General features: G+C 30.5%; 1 protein-coding gene across 1 annotated transcript in view; it reads left to right on the forward strand.

Moving 5' to 3' along the window:
• LOC113513963 (connectin-like) overlaps positions 1 to 6,962 on the forward strand; it is a 113,656-nt gene extending 106,694 nt beyond the window's left edge. The window contains exon 3 of the mRNA XM_026897944.3: positions 2,620 to 6,962. Within this exon, the coding sequence (XP_026753745.2) occupies positions 2,620 to 3,116 (497 nt within the window). The 3' untranslated portion in view covers positions 3,117 to 6,962. The remainder of the gene's footprint in view (positions 1 to 2,619) is intronic.
• Positions 6,963 to 10,541: the final 3,579 nt, after the last annotated feature.

Below are 10,541 nucleotides of genomic sequence, written 5' to 3' on the forward strand. Positions count from 1 at the left end.
TAACAAAATTAACCACAAATTTTCAATTCATTTCAATTGCCCACATTTCGCCGAGCACTCTTCTCCTTTCATTCAAAAGAATGATAATAAAAATATTATCACTTTAAAATATGATAGAGGACGCATTTTATTCATTGTTGTTAGTTATTTTGCAATTTATTATATTTTTTTTTCTGCTGCAACATTATTAAAATATTTAATGAAAAAATTAAAGATGCATAAATCACAACCTAATCGAGCAGTAAGTTAAAATCGTCATTAGAAATAACCATTTAAAAGATTGTGGAGGTTTGTTGCTGTATCGTTCTCTTGATAAATGTAACTCCTTGCGGAGTTCTTGAAATATAAATATTTATAAGTATTTATTACATTTGTTTGATATAAATGGATATTGTTTTGTGGCACGCGCAATCGCATTTGCGTTACTTAACTGACATGGACTGTGATTAATTAAAGTTGTAATAACGAAGTCAACTACGCGTGCCGCAACATGTCACTGATATGCCGAAATATATAGTATTTGTCCGTACATACATATATACATAGATATGTGTAATTTTAATGAAGTCCTTTTTTTATTAACGTTCTACAAAATTTTGTAATAAGAATGTCATTTTAATGGACTGAAATAGATCTAGTTAAAATAAACAATCCAAAATTCATTCACATATGAACAGAAATTGAGACAATAGTCTGATATAAGGCAAACAAAAAATTAAATAGGAAAGATTCCAAATCATTTGGTCATCATTATCAGTCATCGGTTAGAAGTAACTGTTAAGTTTGATTCTAATATTAATATGATTTATATTATCTTTTCAAAAGTTTAATTCATTTATATATAATATAATAAAATTATTTTTTAAGTATATAGAATTTTTTACATTCCTAAATAAATTGGTACTAAGCAACGTTATTGTCATAAACTTGTTCACAATGTGTTAGCTAACGATAGACGCCGATTACCTTTGGCCGTCTTAAAATTATTTGAAACTCGAACACAAGTTGGATAACAAGAATCCCGCACATATGTTATTAACCAATTCCATACATCGAATCCCTGTAACTAGAGCCATCACGTGCACGTTCCTGACTCTGAAGAAACCTTCTCACATTTTTTTATAGATTCCTATCCCTCTCGGGAAAATCTTGGCAGGAAGCTCATCCCAAACCGCGTTCGGGGAAAGATACTTCTCACCAACCGCACTATACGCGACCAGATTCTTAAGATATTTCAACTACAAACTACATAATATATTTATTTATAGATATATTATAGTGTTTATACGATACAGCACCGCAAACCGTCAACGGATTTCCGCAAATCAAGCCTGCGGCGAAAGGTACAGTCGAATTTATGGATCGTATTAATATTATGTAACCTATAAATTTTACCTAAGCTTCGCTACTTGATCTGCGAAACACTGACAGGATAAATATAACGACATTTTGTAAGATACAGTAGGAGAATATTCGCTCTGCTTTATCAACTGTGAAGTTTTATGTAAACATCTCTATGAAACATTTTATTAGATAAGGTGCCGGCTAGCTTTGTTTGTCTTGGAAACACCTATTACTTATAAAATGAACTTTAACATCCTAAAACAATGAGATAGACTATAAAAGAAGATTCTGTCGCCCACTCAGTTACTAACTTAAGACAGATTATTCGCTCCAAAAGATTACATTAGTAAACTTATCAAGACACGAAAATTACAAGAAAAGATCATACTTGCATATCACATGCAATTGTAATTATTATTTGTATTATCTATCCGATTTAATTAAAGGATTTTTTTATGCAACTTAGAATGGCAAACAAGCTGACGGCCCACCTGATGGAAAGCAGTACCATGGACATAACAGAGTATACTGTTTCGCCCATGATACCCCCCATGCGTTGCCATTCCTGAGGACTCAGGTGTTATTCTTTTGTACCCTGTATATTCACTGCCATATTCCACTCTTTAAACCGAAACACAGTCATGCAAACATAACTGCCGTTAGCTTGTTTGCTTTCTAAGTTGTATAAAAAAAACTGCTTCACGGTAGAAACACGAATGGGACAGAGATGCCCAAGCGAACGAATTTTGTACAAAGTCTCCCTCTGGTAAATAAACATAAGCTCCCATTTTATAAACAAAGTTACTTGATATAAATGAAAGAGATTTCTTTACTGGAGCTTTTAACATTGCAACTTACATATTATATAGCAACCATAATACTACATTTAATTTAGTACCTTAAGAGTCACTACCTATACCAACTACAACTTCGTATAGTGCAATAATTTACCACTTCATTTCTAAATATCTAAAATAATAATTGTAAACAAGAGGTGTAATAATGAGACATTATTAAATCAAAAATCTTCCTTTACCTGACCTAAGATTTTTGCATACCTAATGCGACAGGAAATCAAATAGCTACTAACAGAGAATGTAACATAATAAAAAAATATGATACCGTATCAAGAACATTACGTGTGTTAATTAGAAAATTGGAATATTCGCGTTGGATATAATTAAATTATCTTAGAAAAATCAATTACGCTCAGTCAGAGCGTACAAAAGTCATCATTAGTCCAATTAGAGTTAATTAAGATTTCAATTGTTACAGGCAACGAACTACTTTGCGATTGTCACCTGGCTTGGATGCATAAACTCCGACATGAAACGAAGAGTATCAAAACAAGAACATCGTTGGAAAATTTCATTTGCAAATTAAGCCCCGACCTAGCTCTAAACTCGCAACTTGCCCTTTTTGAAAAGAACGTCATAAGTCCAAATAACAATTATAACATAGACGATAAGAATGCTGATAATTTTGATGATAATTCTGATGATATTTTTCAAGATGATATGGACGAAACTAGCGCTCAGGAAGTACAACTTGTCAAAAAGGAGAACGAAGGTACATTACTTCAGATACCTATTGATTTGTTACCCTGTCCTCAAGACGTAAAAGTGACAGACAGGACATACACCTATCCATCACAAAACGAAGCGAAAGATTACAGAAATCTAATCCACTCGTCAAAAACTTCTCAGCTTCATACTAATATTTCAATATCATTTTTAATATTCCTTGTACTACTGATAATATTAACTACTTAATCATACATATTATGTTATTCAATGGACTGAAAAATAAATATAAAATTGATATAATTTAATAATTTCCACATATTTGAATTGAACTTTTGGACAAAATGTATTTTCGAGGACCATGTATTATATTAGGATATGTTAAGGGATTCCTCGTTACTCCTAAATCGTATTTTTTTGTGGGAGAATATATAGCTAAGAATTACATTTAATAATTCCAAATAGATAATTTCTTACTACAGTATTTTGTATCCCAAAAATTTATCAAATTTAATTGTTCTTATATAATATCTATATTATACTTTGATCGGTTTTTTTTTTATTATATTAATCTCTAGATTATATATTTATTGTTAAATGTGTGTTATCTACATTTTAAATGTAAATAGTTATTTAATGTTATGTAAAAAAAATGTGATATAAATGTTAAGTGTAACTTTAAAAAGAACGTTTAGGCATAATTTATATTAAGCTATAATGTTATATTCCATTGTGATTTTCTAAGAGAAACTAAAAACATAAATGCCGGTTAAAATTTTACATACTTATTTATCAGTGAAATTTTTCCAAAGAATTTTCAATGTACCTAAATTAATATTAAAATTTTATTTATATTATTATAAACTCATTTAAATTATTTTTGTTTTTAAATTTCAATACATTACGTGTATCTTCTTATATCTTTCATTAGATATGTTTTTATTTTTATAACTTTCATCATTTATTACAGCGGGTAACTAAATAATCATTTTGGACAATTAACATGCATGATTATTTACATTTCAAATGACGTTTCTATAATACTGGGTCATGCGGGGGTCATGTCCAGAGCGTGCCCGTCGCGACCCCTGCCAGTCAACTGACTGCAATCTGGACCTAGACCGACTGTCCCCGTCGAAGGAAAAGCATGACAGAATTGTGTATCTTCTTTTAATGTAAAAGTTTATCACCGATGCGCCGACAGTACAGTAATGCCAAAAAGAGGTAAAGCAAGATTTATTGTAAAGATTTACGTGACAAAAACGAGAATAACGCCAAGTAATCAAATAACACTAAAATTACGGAGGTAGATAAAACAAATAACCCTCACTTCTCTTCTTCTCTCAAAATCTTGGATCTGGAGTGGTTAGCTAACTTCTAAAATGGATAAATTCCAATATTGTTAACATTCTCTTCATTCAATAAATCATTTGTGAATATGTTATCTTGTTTGCTAAAAATATGAAAACATAAAAACAAACATTTTCGTAGCAAAACTCTGAGCACAAGGTAAACTGATACCAGCATGTAGGAAATACTCGTAGACGTGGCCAAAAGTGGAATGATAAAAGCTTGTCAAGGAGAATGTAAGAAATGGAACAGGTGATACGAAGTATGAAAAATATTCGGGAAACGATCCGATATCTGCTAGAATGATAAAAAGCTCGTATGGTTGAAGCGATATATTTGCTGTAGTATTGTTTTTAACATTAAAATATTTATTGTTCATTTTTGTTTTTGTTGTTTTATTATATATTTTTTTCGCTGTTGATTATTTGTTATTATTTCTTTGTTAGTAGTACAGTTTTTATTACTAAAATCTTTAATGATTATTCTTATTGTTGTTGTTTTCTTTACTTTTTCCTGTATTTATTGTTTATAATAAAATCTTTACTATAAAACCAGGATTACTCCAATGGGTAGCATGGTGACAGTGCTCTTGTTCTTAGATAGGGGCTCGTGCATTAACTATACTTAGGTTGTTACTTTGATTAGCTGCGCAACGAAATATAATTTTCTCTACATACCCGGTATGGGACCTAGCGTGAAACATAGATGTGGTATAACCTTTGGGAACCAAAGGAACACAATTATATCGTTCATTATAAACAGTGATTTTTTTAAATAACTAATATATGTGCTATAATTTATATTTCTAACATGTGATAATGTTATAAAATTTTACAAATTCAAACTATGTGATTTTATTAATACATAAATATATTAATATTATAAACACATTGTAAACATAGTGTCTGTTACTTTTTCATGCTTAAACTACTGAACAGATTTGAACGAAATTTGTTATACGAGTATATTATATTCTATCCTAGATCCGCGAAATACAGTTAGTTAAAAATATAGTCAATGTGGACACACTAAGTCATTAACCTTCTTTGTAAAATTACTTCAAATTATTATTTCAAAATTGTTTTCGCCAACGCCAAAAACTGAAACATAATTTTAGGTTGTACGAATAAATAGAAAAACGTATGTACATAATCCTTATGGTATTATGTATAATAATTATAACATTGTTTCTCGAACTTATTATAGTAAGGGTGATGATAAAATTATTGAATTGGTCATACATTTGAAACTTAATTCAGACATAATCTATGCACTAACTCGCTGTTATTTAAATTTCAGTATTAAATTAATTACACGATATTAGTGTTAATATATTTCAATTTTTTTTTACATCAGCCCTTATCTGTCCACTGCTAAATATACGCCTCCCCTTACTAAGGGGTTTTGCCAACAGTTGCCACACTTGGCAGGCGAGTTGACAACCGCAGTTAGTGTATTATTTTAACTTTGTGTATTATTCTTGTTTTTATATAAGTATTATCCTTTTTACGTATAAAAATTAAAATAAATTTGTTACAAACTTACTTTAAACAATATTTTTATTTTACAAACATGTATAACAATTGTATACATTGTTTAAAATACGTTAGTATTTAAAATTAAATCTCTAAATGTGTATATTTAATGTACATAGATACTTATCACATTGTTTCGTAACTATTAAGGAACTACAAATGTCGAATATTTTAATATACAATACAAACGTAACTGTAATTCAATAAATTAACTACACGTAAACATTAAGTCTCATTGAAATTAGTGTTATAGTGTTATAATTTTGTTAAATCTGTAACATTCCTTTTTATTTTGTTCATATAGTTCATAGCAAAGATTTTAAATACACAAACGGGACTTAGCGCGATGGATAACCTTTGCAGGTAAATTGTACCTACATACCTGCTTCTTTATTGCCGACGTTTCGATATGGAATGCATTGACTATGACACGGATTAGGACTGACTATCCACTAGAACTGACATCGCGTTAGGTTCCGATTGTATATTTAAAATATGTGTAAACAACGCGAAAGTGTAAAATTAACTATCCAAGATTTATGCTGAAAATTGTTCAGTGTTTTTTTTTAATATCAAATTGCTTACTTTTTGATAATATATATATACCATATATATATGCAACTTTTCAAAGTTACTTAAAACTGCGTTTATTTACAAGACAACACGATGCATTTTCAATTATATAATCAGGGATGTAGATACCATTTATTAAAAAAAAAAAGGAATTAATTTTTAACATGTATAAATCAAATTTAAATTGAAATACTACTTTGAAATATTTAATGAATGTTTTATCAATTTTATTTTATGTCGCCACCATTATGTTACTTTATACTTTTACAAGTTAAAACCAATAGAATTTAATACAAATAGTAAATATTATATGTCGTCAATTTCAATCTCTGCAAACTTACAAAAAAAAAAGTTATTATATGCAGTTTAACAAAATATTGTATAACTAAATGTCATCGTCTATGAGCCGTCAACTGTCAACTGCTGAACATATCTCTCCCCCGTAAGGGGGACAGATAAATGTAGTAGATTTCAAATCTGCGTAGATTCTAAAACTACATAAAATCATAATTTATGTTAAAAAAAAACAAAATTAAACATTTAAATTGACAATTTGAATAATATACACCATTTGTTGTACAGTTACTTTGAATTATTGAATTAAAAGTTGATGTTGAAATATTTGCTCGTATGTTTATTTTTCATTACACCCCCATTGACTGTACCGTTTATAATTAAATTTGTTGTAATCTTAAGGAGATTAAATACTGTCGCATCGTGCATTACGAGAAAAACAGTTTTGTAATTGAAAACGTGTCTGAATAATATTTTCAAGGAGGTCGTTATTAAAAATAAAAGGTGTGGTAAACATAATAACAGAATTGTTTGGAGGTTTAATTTAGAAATCCAGCATGATTCCTAAATTAAACCACGTAATATTTTAATCCAATAATGTATTTTAGAATGAATTTGAGGGTTTATATAATGTTTTCAGTAAATTTTGCTTGTACGTCACTGTGGCTGGAGTTCATTATAGAACTTTAAAAATAGTGAATTTCGATTTCTATTCTTAAGACGAATATTAAAAAAATACCCAAAAAAATACCCAAAACATAGAGGTAAAAGGTATTCGCGGCTTTAATTCTAATGACGATGGTCAGAAATGGGGTATTCTATATGGCGCATTAAAATTAGAAACAAATTTAACAAACTTCTTACAATGAAATAAATGGATTACATAATTAAAAAATAAAACACAAAAGATAAATAAAATACAAAAAAAAATACTATCGTACAAGATATTGTTGTATCAGCCGTTAAGTGCCAACTGCTGAACATTGTTTTGGCAGTAGTTGCCACGCTTGGCAGGCGAAATGGCAACCGCAGTTAGACTTTGGTAATGTTTTAAAAGAGACGCTGCTACCCTCTCCATCATAAGCGCCCTTAGTCGCCTCTTACACAACCCACGGGAAAGGAAAGGGTTGACCTATTCTATGCCAGCACTTCACGAGAATGCATACACGCATATATTAGTAAAAAAAATAAAAACAATGTCATAATAACTTATTATTATGATACTTGCTTTGATAAGCAGATGAGCGTGAGACGCCATAATCTCGGCTTATATCTGAACTTGAGCCAGTCGGATAAAATAACGGCACCATACAGTAAACCTCAACGTACGACAGGCACTCACCTTAGTTACTTACGCCCCAAAATGTTCACGCTTTAAAACCTTTCCTTTGTACAGAGACTGCGCGAAGTTTTTACGACGCCCTAGGGCTAAACTTTAACACTGTTTTAATTAGTTGGGGTTATTTTCTCGCTCTCTCCAAAATTGAGGTAAACTCACTTGAAGTTGTCGCATTATACCCGAATGTGTTCATATGACCGGAATATTTGAGAATTTATATCGGGGATTCATAATAATTGTATCATTTCTGGGAAGCGAACTGATAGCTCAAAGCTTTCACGAGTATATTTGTACGTATAATAATTTGATTATATTTATTTAAAGATGTAGGTTTATAGGATGATACGCATTCAAGTATAAAATAAATTTCAATTGTACGGTATGTCTCTTTGATCAATAACACTCGGATGGTATCTGTCTAAAAATTCTTCGATAAAACGTAAAATTTTCTTAACAATTACTCACTGATCCAAAAGAGTAAAAGTGAGTTAATCTTGTAATTGGTGACTTTTATAACACACACACACACACACACACGTACACAAACACACATCTATTTTTCATACCCCTCAATGACAAGGGTAACTTACCCCTCAATATTGTTTTTTAATTTTTAAACAAAATTTATTATTTTTATTTTATTATGCTTTAGCATTGAAAAATACATATAACTTCAAATTTTATAATCCTATTGCGGATTTCAAGATGGCAATTGAATAAATAATTGTAGAACGATGAATTTTCATGTATAGTTCTCAAAATAATGTATATGGTAAAACAACGTTTGCCGAGTCAGCTTTTATATAAATCTTATAATTAATATTTTTATTATTGAAGGGCTTTTTCAGGCAAAAAAAGCTTGTGACATTGCGACCTTTCCATGATCTTTCGCACTCGCCCTTTTTTTAAAGTTCACTGCTAATTCCTATCATTGACAGGATATTTAAGATGTTTTTTGTAGCGATGTTTTTAACTCCTCAGGATATAAAATGTATTTTCCAAGAAGATACACGTATATCGTTTATGTATGAGTGGGCTACAGCCACAAATTAAGTGCTGCGGCGTTTCTTCCTCATTGTGATGAAATCTGCAAACACTTTTTAAGGATAAGCCTAATTCGGCCACGCGCTTGTTTAGTTTGCAATGTCCAGTGAGAGACCTTGTTAATACATACATATTATTTTTACTCAAAATAATTCATTTTTTAGAGTAATTTTCTGAAACTCCCTTAATCAGAGCTTTCGAATAATTCAATCCTGACAGCAAGAGTCAGGATTGCTACTTCTATTATTTTTTGCTACTTCTAAGCGTCAAGTTTGAGATGTCTAAGCATTAAGCTTTGAGGTATCGTTTCCCTATTCTTTACTAATTGGTCAGCTATTTCATTTATATGAATATTTGAGTGACCTGGGTTCCATTCAAAAAAATGTTATTTCTGCTGTCCAAGTAATTTAATAGTTAGATTTAATAAGTACAAGTAATGCCCCTTGACTATCCGAAATATAAATAAATATATTATTAGTTATGTATTTAAAACCTAAATTTAGTTCTACACACCTTATTATGGCCATAGTTTCTTCCTGAAAGATTGTAGCATACGTGCCAATAATTTAAAGAGCTGTGGACTATTGTTCTTATACCATAGATACCATATCCCACATTTCCTTGTTTTTCGTGATTTGTGATCTGTGAACTAAACTAAGTTGTGTTCTGATTGAAATAGTAGGTAATCTTTATTTGTCTCTTTCAGAAATTTCAATTCTATAGTATTTTTCAAAATTGCATTCTGTAATCATGTCTTCTGGCATTCCCAGAATGAGATCTCTCATTGTTAATTCTTCGAGGGTTTTGAGCGTCCTTCTATGAGAACTATTTCGAAGCACACTGTATTTAACCTTTTTCTATATATCTCTCATCTACATCCAGCTAAACAACGACTAATGCCCAGAGCAACTTTAACCTTTTGAATAATATTATCCATATGTGGGTTCCATATCAAGTTTTGGTCTATGGTTCCACCCAGGTACTTAACTTCTTTAGAAAAGTTGATAACTTCACCATTTACTGTAGGTGTAACTAACTTTTCTAGTTTCTTTCTCATTTAGTAAATGGAATGATTACAGTTTTATCAGAATTTACTGATAATTTGTTTTCATTACACCATTTTATTATGATGTTAAGAACTGTTTGGATACGTTCTGATTTGGTATCTTCACAGAAACCTCTGACCCTAATTGCAAGGTCAATGCCATAACCATGTACTTTGATGTAGTTATCAGTTATTCGTTCCAAGAGTTTATCTACTGTTAGAAGCTACAGACAAGGCGATAAGACATCTCCTTGAGGTCATCTTCTAGTAGCATAAATTTCATGTAATTTATCATGAAGGTTTGTCTCTATTATCCGGTTGGAGAGCATTATTTTCATTCGTTGGATGAATGTTTCGTCGACCTCTTTCGGGAGAGACCCTGTATAATAGAGTCAATAGGGATTGTATCAAATGTATCCTTATTGTCAAGAAAAGCACATTGTGTTATTAGTGCTACTTGCTTGTCTTCAAGAAATTTTTGGACCTCATCGGTG

Source organism: Galleria mellonella, unplaced genomic scaffold (assembly GCF_026898425.1).
Source record: "Galleria mellonella isolate WM207_F2 unplaced genomic scaffold, CSIRO_AGI_GalMel_v1 utg1634, whole genome shotgun sequence".
In the NCBI taxonomy this organism is placed as follows: Eukaryota; Metazoa; Arthropoda; class Insecta; order Lepidoptera; family Pyralidae; genus Galleria; species Galleria mellonella.